The 18,817-nt window shown below is 39.1% G+C and overlaps 1 protein-coding gene across 3 annotated transcripts in view; it reads left to right on the top strand.

The window, feature by feature from the left end:
* FHOD3 (formin homology 2 domain containing 3) overlaps positions 1-18,817 on the top strand; it is a 372,998-nt gene that overhangs the window by 221,406 nt on the left and 132,775 nt on the right. For all 3 annotated transcript variants that reach the window (XM_058026115.1, XM_058026125.1, XM_058026134.1), the window contains exon 6: positions 1,482-1,576. In XM_058026115.1, the coding sequence (XP_057882098.1) occupies positions 1,482-1,576 (95 nt within the window). The remainder of the gene's footprint in view (positions 1-1,481; positions 1,577-18,817) is intronic.

Consider the following 18,817-nt stretch of genomic DNA (forward strand, 5'->3'; position numbering starts at 1 on the left):
ATCTCTTTTTACTGCTGACTTACATCTTCTATTTTGCCATAACACTTGGGCCTGTGTCCCTCCCACCTGATTTTATTCACCTGAGAGGCATGTCTTCAGAGGGTGCTGAGTGATTGTTTCCTGGACGGGAGGAGCAGAGAGTGCCTGGCATACTCCAGTGGCAATGCTTGCCTAGGAGACGTGTTATCTCTGTGTCAGAGCTCTCTTGCCAGCTTTTTCTCAGTCTTCATTGATTGTGTGGCATTCACTGAGTGTGGCTTTCCTTCTAGCTTTTTGTGACAGATGAGATAAAGAATGTAAAAATAGTACCTCAGGTTTTTAACTATAAATTGACCAACTAGACCAAAGGGAAAAGGAGGAGATGGTGCAAGAATGACTGTTAGCTATTTGGCTATAGGGGTACCGAAGTGCTTGCCTAGCATACATGTCTTTGAAAATCTGCCCTCAAGGTAAATGACGCTGCACTGCACACAACCTGTGCAAAGGTTAGCAAACATTCAGAATGTGTTTGGAAGATTAATAGTGTGATAATTATCCTCACCCTTTTTTTTCCTTTTTTCCCCCCCATAAAGCAGTGTTCTAGGGGCTCATCAGGCTGTTCGTTAAATAATTGAGTTGTTATGCCAACAGGCTGTGCTAAAAGGTGTTACATCAGCGATTTCTTTTTCATCCCACTGTGCTTTGATCTCCTGCTATAAAGCAGAAGATCTAACAGTGGAAACTTTTGAAGATGATAGATGAATTGTACTAATTCACTTTTCATAATCCTTACAAAAAATGTCTGTCCTTATCAGTCAGAAAAGATTTAATAGCTGTTGTCTCTTGAAAGTCTCATATTATCACAATTGCAAACTATGAAATTACTGTTATGAAATATTTTACTAGTATATTTTTAATGCTGTTGTAAAAAGCTTTAGGATAAATTAATAAAGACACTTCTTTGCTATAACCATGCTTTGCTTTTTCTGTATTTTCTCAGTAAAATGTAACAATCCTTTTCAAGAGAGCACTGTGCAGTAGTGAATAGTTGATGTCCTTATTGATGTTAATTGTCCAGCTTTAATTTCATATCACTGGAATTCACTGAAACTGTCAATCCAAATATACTAATTCCAAACATTATATATGGTGCTGAAACAAATGGTGAAAGTCTTGTCTCATAATATAAAAAGCACTGTAGCTGAAGGAACCATTGTGACAGTAAGCCATGTGTAAAGTACTGTTTGCAGATTTGGGGAGCATAAAATACACCATCTTCTAGGAAAGAACAAGTGTTTGGGCTTGTCTCTGGATGAAATTCACAGTTATATTTTCAGAATAAGTCAGTAAAGTTTGTGAAGTTTCCCCAGGATTTAATCCAGCACAATCTTGCCCAATAGACCTCTGGTAAACCCTGCTCAGAGAAAATTGTCAGCAATGCTTAGAATTATAAAAAGTCTTCACCAGCTCTAATTATATTTTCTCTCTTTCCTTTGCAACAGCCTTGGGCCAGATAATGCTTTACGTCGATGGCATGAATGGAGTGATAAATCATAATGAAACCATCCAATGGCTGTACACGCTTATTGGCTCAAAGGTAAGACTCTCAAATATTCCAATTTTATATGGCTTTGGTGGTCTTTTAGTGCATTTTTTTAATGCTTTTAGGGTATAAATAGACTTTGTGTTAGGCTCTAAAACATTCCATATTATTCTTTGTGGAAACCAGGTCACATTGAGCTGATACTTCTCTTCTACTGTTTTTATACTCTTTTGTCAGCACATATGCTGCTCTTAAAGTCAAAGATGCCCTCATTACTGTCTGCGCTGCCATTGCATTTGACCATGGAGAAATGGTCAGTTTTTTGGTTTTGTAGTTGGAGTTCCCAAGGCATTCTTTTGAACCACTCTATTCACCATTCTACGCTGCTCACCTCTGCTGAGCACCAGGAGAGGACAGTTCAGAGTGACCCCCTCTTAAAGTAGAATACACAAGTTCAACTGGAAGTTACCTACAACTATCATCTAGACCAAATGCCCGACAGCTTCACTTTATGAAGGTCGTTGTCCAAATACTTCTGAAACACTGACAGGTTTGAGACTTTGCCCACCTCTCCAGTAAGCCTTTTCCACCTAAGTGTTTGTCCACCCTCTTAGCAAAGAAATGTATCCTAATGTCAAGTCTTCTTTTGCGTGGAGAGACCTTGAAGGCAAAGTCATGTACCTGCCTGCAGGGTATTCTTTCTGGTTCCCACATACTGAGACAAAAAATTGAAAGCTGGAATATATGTAGCTTGGGTAGATCTTTTCCAGTGGAATAGAGATTTATATAGTGCACAGTCTACCTTTAAGGCCAGCTTTGCTGGAATTTGAAAAGCAAGCAGAACCCAGATTCTACTGACATGCTGTTCTGAGGGGCCATGGGATAGGTAAACCCACAAATGTACCCTGCTCCAGCCTGTTGGCTCTTAATGAGCTTTAGGAAGCTTATTAAGGCCTGCCAGGGGCTCCTGCTGCTCTTACCATGCAGATCTGTACATAGATAGATATGTATGACACAGTAGCTGGAATAGAGTATGCTAGTTGTTTACAACTCAAAAGTTGCTGTAGTTGGTGGAATTGAATCCATAGTTATAGTTACTAAGAAATTTCCAGGAATGTTTCAAGTGTCTGAGTCACACAAAGTTGCTGTTGTGTACTGTAGTGACATGGAGAGGCTGCTGCTCTCCCCTTTTCCTCTGATAGCTCTCATAACACAAGGAGGAAGAGCTCAATGTCCCAGGAGTCCTTTTTTAACTAGAATTTTTTCAACAAAGTGCAAACTTCACTGCTGCAGCAGACTGTCAAGTCGAAGAACAGATGCTGCAGTATTGAAAGAACTGATTTATATTGGGTCGACATACCTATATTGGTAGATAAGTAAAAGTAAGTTCATTATAGTTATCAAATCTCAGGCTTAAAGGGCAGGCTTCATGACTGGGAAAAGATAAGGAGAAACTTTTCCCCCAGTGTAAAATGTTCCAGGGCTGTCTAGGCATTACTCTGAGCCATTTGTCCTTCTGAAACAGGGGATGTTGCCACAGTGTAAAAAGCAGTGTGAGGTGAGAGAGAAACTATTTGCTTCATATATAGATCTACATTTTCTATGGAAGAGATAAAGAAGCAAAAAAGAAACAAAAATACTGCATGTCCGTGACCATTTTAATTCTCTAAAGCAGATAATGGGAGTGGAATGGGTGAGAAACATGACTGTATTGCTACCTTGCAGATTAAATTCTTTCTAGATTTTCTTGCTCTGAGTACTTCAGCTCTTGGGTCCTTAAGCTCCTTTCTCCCTCCCCCATTGCCAGCGTGAATGATTATCTCCATGTCCTGGCTCAGTGCCTGCAGCTGAGGAATGCAGGCAATGTGCTTTGAATAGTTTGGTTTCAGGTAGCATCAAAGTTGCTTTTTCATTATTCTTCAACTGTCTTGGAGGAGATCTAAGTCCCTGTCTGTGTGCCAGAAGTTAACCAAAGGTATGGCAGGCTTACTGTCAGTGTGGTGGGACAGCTGCTTTACTCACTTAAAGGTGGTTTTGACTTTCTGTGAAAAATGAAGCCCTGGAATTTGCAATGCACCTACAGTCTGAGTTGCAGCCCAGCTATGCTGGTGCCTTTTCCACGGCAAAGATGATGAAAAATACGTTAACATTGCTGAGCAAAAAAGGAATAGTGAAACTGCCAATTAAGTCTTGGGACAAATCCCTCTAATAGGATGCAGGAGGAGTATAGTTATTCAGCTGCCACAGCTGTGACACATGGTTTCTTGCCTTCTCAAGAGCTCTGACTGGGTTTAATATACTTAGCAGTGGAGGTTGTTGAATCTGTTCCACAGATATTTTTTATTGTTTTATCAAAATCTATAGTGGTTTTGCCCCTTCACTGCTGCTTACTCTGCTCTGTTTGCAAGGGGCTGCTGGCTCTGTCACCCTTGCTCACTTTGAGCACTGGATTGTTGCATCACACAGGCTCAGCAGAGCACCTTGGGGGCTGGCATGCTTAGTACTGCAACAGCTCTGATTTTGGTACCCAGCTCCAAGATCACTTTACACACCCAGCAATACTTCTGTATAAAGATGGAGAGAAAATGCGGGAAATAAAAGTTTAAATTAGTGTCAAAGAAGGACTCTAAGCAATTTACTGAAAGCCTCTTCAGATTTCTGCCATTGTATTCCTTACTATTGCTAATTCTACTGCAGTTTTACCCCGCTGAGCATCAATGAATGCTTACATTGATGGGTTATCAGAAGTTGTTGGTCATTTTAGTGCTGTTATCTAAGTTGGCTCTCAATAAACTTATTAGGGAGGCAGTTGGAATTCCAGTGGTGTGACTGCACTGGCACTGTTGTCATTGTACCAGTTGAGAGGCACCAGCTGTGTCAGGGTGAAGAACTGAAAAGCAGGAAGAAACTTAATCTTAGACGACTTGTTTGCTATGGCACACAAAGAAAGAGCCTTTTGTTGCAGATTGGTATTATATAGGCACTAGGTTGGAAGTGTGATGGTAGCTGTACCATTGTTTAGTGATATTATGTGGAGGTAAGAGCATTACTGGCACATCCCAGACTTTTAGGCCCACTGCTGGTTCTTTGTAAGTTGTGTCCAACCATAAATGACCATGCCATGGTGTGGCAGTGGGCTTTCACAGGCTGCCTGTAGACTGCTTTCCAATCATCAGTGGCTCATACATCCTTGGCATAAAATATTGGCAGCATAATCCCAATGTAAATGAACATTACTATTATTTCATCATTAGTTATATGGGCAGCAATTTATCAGTGGTTCCCTGTTTGACAAAGCATTCAAGTATGTACTCAATTATGGGTGTATGGTTACATGTTGTTGGCTTCCAGATAGCTTTAATACATAACTGAGGTCAGCAGTGAGCTGCTGCAGGCATGTAAAAGAGGGCTACAGCAGGCCAAGGCTCTAACCATCTTATATAAGCTACAAATTATGTAAATAGGAAATATTGGTGTCAACCAAGTTTTCTTTTAGCATTTGGTGCTAGCATGGGACATTTGTGCAAGAGAGTTTGGTTCTTAGAAGACAAAACTAGAAGTTAATTGAATGGTAGTTAACAGTGCTTTTAGAATTGCTCCTTAATTTTTGGCGTTTTTTTTTTGGAACTAACCTGTCAAGGATGGTGCTTGAACTGGCCACGTGCTGTAGCACTCATGTTTCAACTTCACGGTACCTGGGAGATGATATTTCACCACCTTCTCAGTGCTTCTGCCACCTATGCCTTACTACTCCTGCAATTGGATTTGGTTTTGTGTTGTATTGCAAATATATCTAGGCTGGTTGTAAATGGACTTTTTTTATGCTGGCAGCTGGCACTGGAGCTCTTTGGTGGATCGCTGGCAGGTAAATGGTAATAGCTCTTGGAAAAGTTCTCTTATCCAAAAGAAGGAACACCAAGTTAAAGACATGTGCATATATTAAGCCCTATTAAGTCCATAGAATGTATTTCTGGTCTATAGGCATATATAAGGTGTTATATATGTACACACACACATAAAATCTTTCATATGTGTTGGTAATTCCTCTAACCTAGTAAGAGAAGGTGTACAATACTTTTAGTGTATCAGTGCTTTCAGTCCTCCAGGACTAGCTATTGACTGTTTACAAAAGTACATTTCTGGACCAAACATCTTGAAAAAAGCATAGCAGCTTCTCTGTATCTTCTCTATATCTCTTTATCTAGAGAAGCAAACATTTCTTTGCATCACAAACTCACAAGCTTTTGCCAATCCATCTTGGTTTTCAAAGCCACTTCTAAGGCATAAAGTGGTCCAAAATCTGAGGTTAGTTTCACCTTTTCTTTCCCCCTGTTTTTTACTGCTTCTGATAATGATTATTTTTTCCCATTTGATGATCCAGGCTGTTCTAATTTCCCCCAGGGGAGCTAAAGCCCCTTTTTGGCATTGTTTTCAGTGGAAAATAATCCATTTTCAAAGTGGTGCTGGGTAACCTCAGAAGACAGGGTGGAATGCTGGGCCCAGGCTGATACAACGAGGTTGATTAAAGATTCCTATCTCACATATTGTTTTAATTTTTTTTCCTACTTTGCTTCTGTCTGAGTCTGAGATTGCAAAGTTAACTACAAACTTTAACGATCAAGTTAAAGTGCCTTGTGTGAACCTTTTGCTTGCTTTGGTATTGAAGAAATGATTTCTGAATATTTAAAAATATCCTTCTCTCAGAAATAAGCAAAAAAAACCTATTTCAAAGCAAAAGGAAAAACAAAACCCAACACATTCAGATAGAACAATGTCGTTTTAGTGGGTAAACTTGTTGATCGCAAAAGGAAAGTTACAGAATCATAGAACCATAGAATTGGTTTGCATTGGGAGGGTTAGTAAGGATAATTTAATTCCAGGCTCTCCCTGCCACGTGCAGGGACACCTTCCACTAGACCAGGTTTCTCAGGGCCCTATCAATCTGACTTCAAACAAGTCCCTTTGGGGCTGCTTTTTCTGCATGGTGCCACAGGCAGGTTAAAGCATGCCTGTGGTTGGTAGTCATTTCATGAGAATTTTGAGAGAAGTAATACTCACAAAAAACCCTATTTTTTTTTTTTACACAAATGAATCATTTAAGGTATGTAGAGGTAGATACTCAGTCAAAAAGCTTGACTAAATTAGTGTCCATTTCACAAGTCACTTATACATGTGCTACACTGAAGACAGAAACAAACTTGAGAATTCCGTAACTTGATCTTTTTCTCAAGAAATTTCTCACCCAATCTTATGCAACAGGATTTTAAAGTGGATCTCCAAATAAATATCAAAAATTGGTTTGTAGTAATGGAGAAGGTTACAATTCTAAGGGTCTTAACAGGTATGAATAAATAGCAGGGTCTTAACAGGTATGAATAGCACAACCTAACCCCAAAGCATGTTGAATGAAATCACTGCCAACCTGGATGGTTTGCCCTCTTGTTGACAATCTTGGAAATATGAAGTATTTGGATCTCATTGAATTTTATGGCCATATATTTTGAAAAATAGTTGTGTGTATAGATGGTCTATTCATATGCCTGATTTTTGTAAGGGACTGTGCTGTAGAACTGTCCTATGCTTTATTCTCAACGTGTTCGGAAGGTGATCTAGGAACTCTGGCTAGCTAAAAGAATTAAGAATCCAGGAAAAATCGCAGGCTTGGAAACCTACTCTGATCAGTTTTACATGTTTTTTTCCCAGTCTGCTGCCCTGATGGTTAACAAACCTTCCTGCAGCTCCTGACAAATGAGATCCTCCATATAATTTAAGCACAGGCTATTTCGATTGCATCATTGCTCTCTTACCTCTAGCCACAACTCTGGCAAGCCTCTAGTTTTTTTCTGTTTTCAGGCCTAGACCAAGTAGAAATGTTAGCTGGGTATCATTCTTACAGGCTTTCTGGTTCCTTTGCTTCCTAAAAGTGTTCAGAGCAAAACTGAGATCTCCTCTCAAAGCCTAAAATTATTGCAGTCTCACCCATGGGCTGCCCTGCACTAGAGATGTTGGTGAGCAGGTGCAACTGCTTTGAGTTTACTGAAACCCTGAACATCCATCTCAGCAGCTGCCTCTTATAGTTAATCTACTGTGCATTTGGCCATTGAACTGTTGTTATGAAAATGGCTACGGGAGGCAGAAATGAAATCCTGGCTTGACTGGAACTTCCCTATTTCCTACTTCTTGAGGTCTTGAGCCTATGCTCACCCAGGCCATCAGAGAGCTTTCTTCCTCTTTCACTCAGAAACTGGATCAGCACTGTTGCATGAACTGAGTTTATTTTGAATTGTATTTAATTAGTGCTTTGAAGATAAGGATCAGGATGTTGCAATAAACTTGGAATAGGATACACTAGCCAGCACAGACTGTGTTAAGCACTTGCTTTGGTCTCTCCAACTCAGCAGACAGATTGCTGTGAGTGCTGCTGCTCTTTACCAGACATATTTGTAGGTAGATTTCAAAGTCCTTCCATCAGACATAAAAGTAGTTGAGTCCTGCAGCACTAACTATTCCTGTAGCTCCATCTGTTGCATTCCCTTACAAGTATTTTGAAGGGATGAATACACATTTTTCTGTGGTCAAAAGGACCTCTTGTAGATTAAGGAGATACTAGAAAACACACAGTTCCCTCACAAGATATCAGAGATCTGATTTCAACTCGTTTGAAGTGGGGAATGAGAAAATGTAATGATTAACTGCCAGCAATGTGGCCAATGCTCAGGCACAACTTTTCACTCAGTCTCATCTGTTCAAAACTGTTTAAGAAAAGTGTCGGGTTAGAGATGAGTGAAATATGTCCAACTATTCCCAGAAAATACCATGCATCTATGCAGATGTACAGATTTCTGGTTGTGAAGGAAATGCAAGAAGAGAGATAAAAAGCAAGAGTTATACTAGAATTAGGTGGGGTAAAAACTGAAAAGCAACCCTAAAGTCAGTACTAGCTTTTAGGATTGCCTTGGTCTCCCTCACTAGAGTAGTTGAGTGTCACGTGTGTGAGCAAAATGCTGTGCTTCACACCCTAGCTATTAATATATATATTTATTCGATAATGGATTACTATTATAATAACATCTATATCTGATATTAGCTCCTAGTGTTTTCTAACAAGCATTATGTCCAGCACTGCAGTGAAAGGAGAAGGAGCAGTTGGAAAGTTTGTCTGTATTGGGGACTGAGACTAAAGAAGATGGAGCCTACTTATTCCAGCATGCTTGAAGCCACCAGTAGCAAATGTCTTTGACAATAAAATTAATTGCCTAACCAAAAGAAATAGAAAATAAGTTGTCAGGTGAAGCAGAATGAAGAAATATAAGAGAGTTTCTTGAAGGATAAAAAGATGGTAGTTATAATCCAGGCTATGGTACAGTATACACATGAGACTTTTATGCATATCTAAATGCAGAAATCAACTTGGCCAGTATAAAGCACATTGTGGTCATTATGACAAACTTTTTGGGACAGCTGTGTTATCATTTTTCAGGGTAGAAATATCAATAATCCTAACTCAGGAGATTAATAAGCTGCATTTTCAGGAGTGTTTTAAAATTAAAATAAGTAGCTGTGTCTGCACCTTTTCTGGGAACACTGTTTCATGAACTCTGGTGCATAATGCTTCAGTTTCCAGAGTTTCCCATTTTCTGGTGTTGTTGCTCTTAGGTGTTTTAGTGATGTATCTTCTATGACAGTGGCTGTGGTGCTTGGCAGAAGACATTAGAAAGTAGGCTATTAGAAAGTTTAACTGGAGCAGCAGGGAAACATCTTCTGGTGCACAGTCATTGAAATGTCACCAAACTCAAATGTGTTAGCTCAGACCTTTAGTGAAGGTCAAGTGATACAGTTTTCTTAATCTATCTAATAGTTAAAATAATTATTCACAAAACGTCCTGTAATGCTGGCAAATACCCTCTGTGCTCAGTCACTCCTTCTTGCCTTCACTGACTGGGCCATGTCAGTGGCATGTGTGGTACAGGAGATAGATCACTATGAAACATAAGAAAATGCCCAAATGAGATTGGCTCAGTTGGTGCAGCACAGTTCTAAAATAGCACCAAGGCTGTGGATTCCATCCTTGAATGGGCCATTCATTTAAGAGATGGACTTCATGATCCTGTTGGGTCCCTTCCAATTCAGAATATCCTGTGGTTCTGTGAAAATGCACCATAGTGAATGTACATGTTTCCACAAAGTACCAGTGCCTTATCGGAACTGTATGGTGAGACCAGTGTAAGAAACAAACCTGGCATCCAGATCTCCTGAGACTTAGTTAAGTGTCTTGAATTTCTGGCAGAGCTTTATGGTTATTCTGCCAGTAGAAGGCAGCGTATGGGGGTGGAGGGTTGCAGTGGTGGTGCTGAGAAGACTCCTGCACTCCTATAGAAGAAAGGAGGCGGCCAACCTTTGCATTTTTGAGTAGGTGTTAACATTCTGGGGTTTTTTGACTGTTAAAGAAAGGGCATTATGGTAATTGTTACTTATTCCATCAGATTGGAAGGATGCAGGTATTCCATCCTTATTTTAACAGAACTTTGGGCTCAGTTTACATATTTATCTCAATGCGCTATGATATTTATTCTGGTACAAGCAGAGTTCAATTGATTCAGAGGATGTGGGTAGGATGTTTTTGTTAATCACTTAATTTCTCAAACTGTTTGTAGTAAACTTTGTAACTTCATTACCAAGTTACTTCTTTCTCTCATCTCTATTTTGATGCTTATTGAATTGTTATTAAAGATATTTGAGAACTGCACAATTGGTATGGATCCTTTTACAGGATTTTGAAGAAATGCAAGGAGAGTTTGCATGGAAGTAGCAGAAATTCCACACAAAGTCTCTTCAACTGTTTGTCTATGCAAGGATCTCTTACTTCTCCAAAAATATGACTTAAATCTGCTGTGTACTCTGCAGCTGCTGCTATGATATGTATAGGACCCCTCTTTTTCTGCAGAATTGTTCTGCTTAATCTCCTCTCTGTTATTTTCCTGAATGTTCCTCTTTTTGAACAGAAACCGAATTACTATACCATTACTATATAATTATTAATAATAATATTATTATTGCTATTACTTTTTATTTTTCCTCTTAAATTCATCGTAATTTTCTTCTTAAATCAGTATCTGTCCTCATTCCCATATATATAGTGCAGTAGTGGAATTCTGCCTGCAGGAAAGGTGGTATCCAACATTTTTTGCAGTGTCATGTAAACCAGATCTGAGACAGTTCAGCCAACACAGCAGTTAATATACCAGTGTTTGGCTTGAAGCTTAGCCTGGAAGAATGGCCCAGATAGGGAGAGAGTTTTTACATTGGGAGACCTAGGCTGAATCCAGCTGCCAGGCACATTCTTGAACCAGTTTTCAAATCCCTTTTTGCCTTGGTCCCTCATCTGGAAAATTGGTATTTGGATTTTAGAGGCCTGGTGGAAGAACACAAGGAAGTAGAAGGACAGATTATATGTGAAGACAGATACGTAGGTAAAAGTTGAACCTGATGCTAATTGTTACCATATATGCTCTTTTGGCATCACTCAAAAAATGTTTGTCATTCTTTCATTTAGAATAGCTGTTTTTAAAGCAAAGGCTACTAGCTGAAAATACTTGGATAACAGAAAAAATAGGCTGTATCAAAAGTGGAAACTACCAAAACACACATGATGGTTTAGTATTCAGCATGTAGTGCACCCCAAGGAACCTCTGAGGTGCGAGCAGCTCAGACCCTCACCAGGGTATTACCCAAGACTCATGGCTACCTCACAGATTTTATGTTGGTCTCCTCAGTTACACAACTTGCCCTTAGGAAGAAAAAGGCCTGGTAAGATGCATGGACCTCAATTACTTTTCATAAGATCAAGATCAAAAGGAAGGTTCTTTGGTAGGTTCCTTTTTTTTTTTTTTTTTTTTCTCTCCACAGTTCTCTAAGAGTAGTTGATACCATATAAAGACTTTTCAGAATAATTTCCAGCATACCAGCAGGTTTTCTAGCTGACTCCCATGATACACTGAAATGAGCCTCATCTGGGCCTGCTGTGTACTCTCTTCCCATATTCTGACCCTCTTTGATCACAGCAATTGAACAAGGAGTTCAGATGCTTCCTGGTTTGCCCCCCTCTATCTCTTCACTGTTTTCCCTTTTTGAAGACTGCATTAATAAAAAACAAGAATGTGATATTCAATATAAAACATACTCGTAATACCTCAGCCAGCATGGAATTTTTGTAGATTGGTCCCTTTTATTTTTGAATTTCCTCTTCTAATAAGAAGACACACAACTGTAGTAAATGTATGCTTTGCCTTTTTCATTTCCAGCAGTGTGTAACTGCTTCCTTCTTTAGCTCAGTAATAAAATTAAAGCAACCTCTCTGAAGCCCTTTTTCTCCATTGCACTTTAAATGTCAGTGTGGTTGTCTAAGTATCTTATTGTTATGTTTTTGGAGAGAAATGTAACACTTCTCTAACTTAGAGTTTGACTGCTTCTGCTTCCCCAATTAAGCTTTTCCTATGACACAGGCTTTCTTATAGCAAAGAAAGAGTAAAGTGGGAGAAGAGACTACACAGCAATTAATGTATGGAGTCACATCAAAACTGTTAATCCCTGGGGACTGTGTTTTAGTTCACTGTGTTTTCCTGAGGATACTAAATATATTAAAACTATATTAAATATATGTGTCTATTAAATATAGTGAAATGTTTTACTCCTTTTATTAAGTAGAGAGGATAGAATTTCACTTCATAATTTTTGCTCGTTTGTGTCACTGTGACTCTGTGAGGTTTGCAGTGTTTTCTGTCTAGGTAATTTTTTCTTTTTCCCTTTCTCATCTGCAGTCAAGCTTCCACAAATACACACTCTTCACATTAGGTGTTTCTAGGGCCACCCTTCCAGGCACTCAGGAACTCTAGAGCCTTTTGCAGTAAAAACTGTGCATGGCTGCAGGGGGAAAGACATGTTACACCACCTGAAAGTAGGTTTGTTTCCAGATCTGAACTGCTCAGATGGATGTCCATAATAGCTGGATCAAATAGAGAGATTTGAGGCAAAATTCCTTAGAATCAGGATATACTTCAACTTTTGTCACTGGTCTGCAAAATTTTTCCTTCTTGTTCTTTGTCATCCCCTTCTGATGAAGGGATGCAATGTGGATGCCCAGGTTCAGCTTCTGGCAGTGGAAGATCATTCACAGCAGAGCATCAGACAAAAAATTTCTATTCACTACACAGAAATTGAAAGCTATGTTAAAGACACATTGCCATTTGCTAGGCTGTCTTTTGTAGAGCAACAGCAAAGGCTCCGAGGGTGTCCCAAGGCATTGGGCCATGGGACAGGATCTGAAAATCAAGCACAAGATTTTCCTGATGTCATCATTTGATGTAGTACTACAGTTACTCATCTTGGAGGTTGTTTTGTTTCATTTCCCTCCTGCTCAGAAGGGTGGGTTAGGATTATTCGTCATCTTTGGCTAAATTGATGCGAAGTTATGTGGAACAGATGGACCAGACTTGCTTTACCTACAGATCTGACTAGTTCAGTCCCAGTCTGCACCATTTATGACACTGTGGATGTTATAGCACTGCTGGCATCCTGCCACTTGAGTTATTAGTTAGTTACAGAAAAAAAATGAAGCCTAAACCAGCATCCTTCTTGTTACCACCCTTTTCAAAGGGTGTCTTCCAAAGTTTTTGCAGTAGCTTGCTTTTCATCATACAAGTAAGTTGCAGTCTGAGGGGGAGAAAGGGAGACATTTCACTCGTTGGGCCTCTGGGAAGTTTTAGTCTTTCCCTTTTCTTTGAAATCATGCTTTTGATTTGTGTATCTGAATTAATTTTAAATCCTTCTTTGTAAATGGAAATAGTTTGTTTAAATATCCTGTGTCTTTTGAAACAAAGGGTAATGAAAATTTTGAAAATTTTAGACTAGATATTAAAACCTCCTACCTCCATCTAAGACTCCAGCTTTCCTGCATGGATACATGCAGATGAAAGCTGATACACTCATTTTCCCTGACTGCTCTGGAGAAGCAGCATCCTCAGTGGTGGCCACCACGTGCTTGACAAGAGACCTGACAGGACACATCCTGTACAGCCAAGATACAGAAAACACTGCAGCTGTTCTCGTGCAGAAGGAAAAAAAAAATATCAGTGAGGGGAAGGAAAGAAGCAACTTGCCTTTTCTGCCTTAGAAAAACCATCCCACAGCACCACCTAGCAGGCACAGATGGATATGAATAAAGAGTGTGAGGGCAGGACTGGAGCAAAATGCCTCTGGAAGAATACAATGTTGAGCAGGACTATGTGCTTTAAAAGACTTATTCTATCTAACACGTAGCATGGGTTATTGATAAAAACTGAGTTGTGCTGCCCTTCCCTCAGGCAATTTATATCCTTTAATTTTGGATATTTGTAGCTTCATACAGCTAATGAATCTCTCTGCATGTCTAATGAAATGCATCCTCAGTTTTGGGGTATTTTTTGTAATCTGGAGTTTTTCTCTTTAACTCCATGTGTTTCTAACACATCTACTTTCATCAGAGTGATGGAATTAGTTATCATGGAATTCTATGGTTTTGTCTGCATTCAGTCCAAGGTGCTGGGGAGGAATTACCCAGCTGCCTGCTGAGGAATACTGGCAGAGCACAGATTCTGAGGAGGCCAGCAAGCACATCCTCATCAGGGAAAGATGTATTGCAAAATAGTTAAGCTACAGCTGCTAGATGTCTCTGTTTTTAAAAGCAGTTGTTTTACATGTTTGTTCTTCTAGGGGGCCCAGAACATGGAGCATTCTTTTGAGCTGCAAATGTGAAGCATTTATTTGTGATTCTATAGCAGCCTATTGCCTCTCCCTTGGTTAATTTTGTTCATCTCCATAGCTTACAAAGCCTTTTAGCCTTCATCCTGCTATCCTAAACAGGCAGAAATGAAAGGCTCTGGCAATACCCACTTGTGGGAAGCTGTCTAGGAGATTGAAGGGAAATGTCAAGGCTGCAATAAAAGACCTGCTTTCAGAGCATGAGTTGTAGCTGGTTATGCTGAGCTAGAGTAGCACTGTTTCTCCTGTGAATTGTGCTGTGAATATATGGGTTAAAAAAACATGACTCAGTAATTAGGGAGGAGGAGTAGGACTTCCAGCTTGCAGGGATTTTTAGTTTGGTATTATGCATTTAGGCTGATCTGCTGTACTACTCAGAGGCAGTAAAGAGAGATCTCTGGCAGCAAGGCTGAAGTCCAGTCCTTTCCAGGTTCTGAGATCTTACTTTCCTGGTTAAAGCAGGTGACGGTCTATCAAGGCACTTAATTTGCCTGGTAGCATTGGCAAAACTGATGTTATTATTATTTTGCTATTATTATTAATAATAATAAGAAGAACATTCAAGAACTGTACAACTAAATCCCTATGTGGAAATTTTAAATAATTCTTTCAAATATTGCAAGACATTTTGCTCTTACAGAAGGAAATGTGCTTATGTACTAACTTGTGTCAGGGGGGGATGGAAATACCACCAGAAAAACCCAAATTTTTTTCTGGTGTTTCCATGCTTACTGTGGTAATGTCTTTCATGCCATTCACACGGTTGCTCCATATGAGAGCCTACCATGAAAAACTTGCTAAAACCAAGCAAAATTGCACCAAAAGTAAGAGTTTGGTGTGATTTTAGTGCTGTCAATAAAGTCACCTCCTCAAAACCTGTACTCCACTGCATTGAAAGGGTCAAATCTCAATTATATTCGCTTTTGTCTAAATCTGTCGGAACTATTCCCATCAGGCATTACACAGCTACCGCAGTGCATTTCAGTTGAGCTTTCTTGGATACAAAGGATAATGTTCTGGAGCAGTTTACTGCTTTTGTTAACTGCTGCCCATCATTAATGCATCACTGTATTTACTGATTTCGTCTGCAGTTACTCTTGACTTCAGAAGAAAGTGGAAGTAATCTCTTGTGGTTAGTTCAGGAAGAAGAAAGGGTTGGGGTTTTTTTGTTGGATTCCCCTGCCCAACCCCTGCCCCACAGTCTCCTTTCTGTCCCTCTGTACTGCTCCCAAAGAACTGAAACAACAGCTCAAAATTGATCTATGATGCAAGTCAAATCACTGCTGATTATGATCTCATGCTTCTGTGGGTTCAGCTCTTTGAATGACCCTGGCAATTACTTGGCTAAAAACTATTCAAGTCCTAGAAGCTGAATAATTCTTAAATACTGCATCTGAAATCGGTTTCATTCTGATGAAACAAAAACTGAAATATGTGTGAAACAATTCCACAAGTGAAGGCACATCTCACTGTGCAGTAGCTTAGTCAAATATGCTTAGTCAAAAGTCTTTAGGTCCAGAACAGTGCACTAAGGGTCAGATGAAGAGAAACACAGACTCTGGAATCTGATCCCTTGTCACTGCTGCTGCAAACCTATAGCTTGGCAGCTACAGCCTCTTCGGAATATACAGGCACATACTTGACTTCAGCTATTACATTGCTGTTTGGTGTTTGTGGTCACATCTCAGGTGATTTCAGATGATGCTCTGTTGGACTTCGGAGGCTCTTTTAACCTCACTTGGGAGATGAGAACCTAGTCCAGTCTTGTCTTTGAGCTGCACATCCAGATTTCCACAAAAGTAGGCTGCAGGGAGACTACACATGCCGATGGGTTAGTTCAGAAGCCCTGCTGGACCTATCAGTTCTGACCATGAGTTTCCAAGCCTTGAATACTTTTCATTTCCATGTTCCAATTCTGCTGTATAGAAAACATGTTTCTATCCCTTTCTGTCTGCTGTCAAACTAGACCCAAAGTGAGCGTTACTGTGGTGCTGCTGAGGACCTGAGACACAAAACCTGAGTCAGTGCTCATTCCTGAGAAAACCACTCAGTATTCTCTTAAATGCTTGAGAAAATGTAATTCAATTAATATACAGTATCACAGATTTTTACTGTAATGCCAGACCATACCTGCTGTCCAGAGAACTATGTGGTATCATTGCATAAAAAGTCTTGTCTTCACATGATAGATGAACTGAGAACTGCATTTTCGGTATATGTATAGGCACTTGAATCTTAACTTACGTGGAATTGCTTTGTTATAGTGAAATTAGGTAATCTCTGTGATCTGGTGAAAATAAGTGTTAGGGATTTTTTGTCTCTTTCAGTATATGTGTGTTTGGGAGCTGGTATGAGTGTGTGAGAGAGAGGCAGAAAATAAGTTTCAAGTGCCATACTTTGAAAAAAAAATTGTTTAAAGTTTATATTTAAGAATCACTATTTTTTTAATTCATGGTTTTTATATCTGTTAATTTTTAACAACGTTTAATAAATTAGACACCATCCTGGACAACTAAGTGTAGGTGGTTTTGCAGAGAGCTGGACAAGATGATCTCCAGAGAGGGCCCTTCCAGCTCAACCCTTAAGTGAATCACCCAAACTTCCTCCTCTTTTTCCTGCTGTAGTGGTACCCACATATGTTTGCTTTATACTTTGAGGAAAACTGTAGAAGCCAGATCTTTTTTATGAACTGTAACAAAGACATTTGCTTCTAGTCAAACTAAATTGGGATCCAGACATGGAGGTTAGTGAAGCTGAAGTTAAGTTCATCTCACCTGCAGACCTTTGGAGCACAGTTGAACATGAGTGTGATTAGAGTTAAGCCTGTATTGTTAAGCCTTTGCCACATCACCAGAAGTGCTGTATGGAAACAATTCCATTTCTCTTATCAAAGCAGGAGTCTGAGGAGTCTTTTTCCAGCTCTTTCACCTTTCTGGGATTCAAAACCAACCATACATATTTTCAATTTGTATGTTTGTTTGATTTGCTGTAAAATTGGGGGTGGATAGAATGAGTTTGATTGATAAAAGTCAGAGGAAGGAGGTAGCTTGAAAGAGTGGAATTACATCATGTCTTTGAACACTGAGCTTTGTAACTCTTCAAAAATAGTTATCACTTTAATAGAAGATCCCTGTTGAGAGAAGCCTACAATAATATATTATATCCTTACAGTTGTAGACCTGTATGCAGAAGTTGCATGCTTGCTAGCACTTATGAAAACCAAAATTGAGAATAACTCCATCCTTGTCCTCTTCTGGCAAAGGAGGGAGTTAGAATAGTGTGACACTGCTAGGGCTGTGTAATTAAGCAGTGTCTTAGCTGATATGCAGAGACCTGTGTCTCCATAAATCAGGTTTATAAATGGCTCCATGAAGTATTCTGCCACTCCCTTCCCATGATGTGGGAAGCTGGAAATGTCTAGTCTGTTACATTTTTGTTTTCAACATGAAGTTTTTTTGATTTACAAAAAAAGCATCTGGACTAGACTGATAATGAGAACTGGATTTGAGGATAGCAGCCTCTTCCAGATTTAGGACAGACAAACAGATGATTGCTGGAGAAATATGATCATTTCTGTTATGTTCACATGGCCCCCTGCTCTTTGGGGGAAAAGTATATTATTTATTAACTTTATTTGGCAAGTTATCCAAAGGTAAATAAGTGTCTGGTTTTGCAGTCAAACCTCTGCTTCTGAATTACTTTTTATGCCTGATAATACTCAGAAGTTTGGGAATAGAGAAAAATCTGCAGTCTTTATGTACAGTGAAACAATATTGCTTGTATCATTATAGTAATAAATGGAATATATATATATGTGTGTGTGTGTGTATATGTGTGTATATATATATATATATATATATATATATATATATGTATATATATCCTTTCTCTAGTTTTGCTTTATTATATATTCTTTCAAGAAGAATTACTTGTGGTGGGTTTGTCCCATGGTTTGATATGTGCTATTTGTTCTTTCAACAGTTTTATCATTTCAGTAGTTCAAACCACTAGCATTTGCTTTTTAAGATGCTTAAAAAGAATAACATGTTAACAATGAATTGCTTAAGAAAGATATTGCAATAGGTAATATTTTATAATTTGGAATCTTTGTTGATGTACTATCTTCAACCATTTCCATATACTTTATTCATAGGTTGTTATGATTTTGTGTTTTTGCTGTTGAAATGTTGTCTGTAAGATTGTACAGTGTCAGGAAAGGACTGCTAACCATATAATTCAACTTACAGTTGTTTTCAGGCGAAGTTATTTAAACACAGGCAAATTTTGGGTATTTAATATGAGTACATTTTAATGAAACTGTTGAAAGAACAAATTTCACGTGCAGAAAACCACAGAATAATAATAGAGTCATTTTCCACTGTACTTGCAAACTCAAATAGTTTTTTCCCCTAGGGTCCTTGAACTCAACCTTGATATTATTTAAACAGGACATTTCCAAGGCCACTAATTCTAGCAAGTTGTTTCATAAGCAGTAGAACT

Source organism: Melospiza georgiana, chromosome 1, assembly GCF_028018845.1.
Source record: "Melospiza georgiana isolate bMelGeo1 chromosome 1, bMelGeo1.pri, whole genome shotgun sequence".
Lineage (NCBI taxonomy): Eukaryota > Metazoa > Chordata > Aves > Passeriformes > Passerellidae > Melospiza > Melospiza georgiana.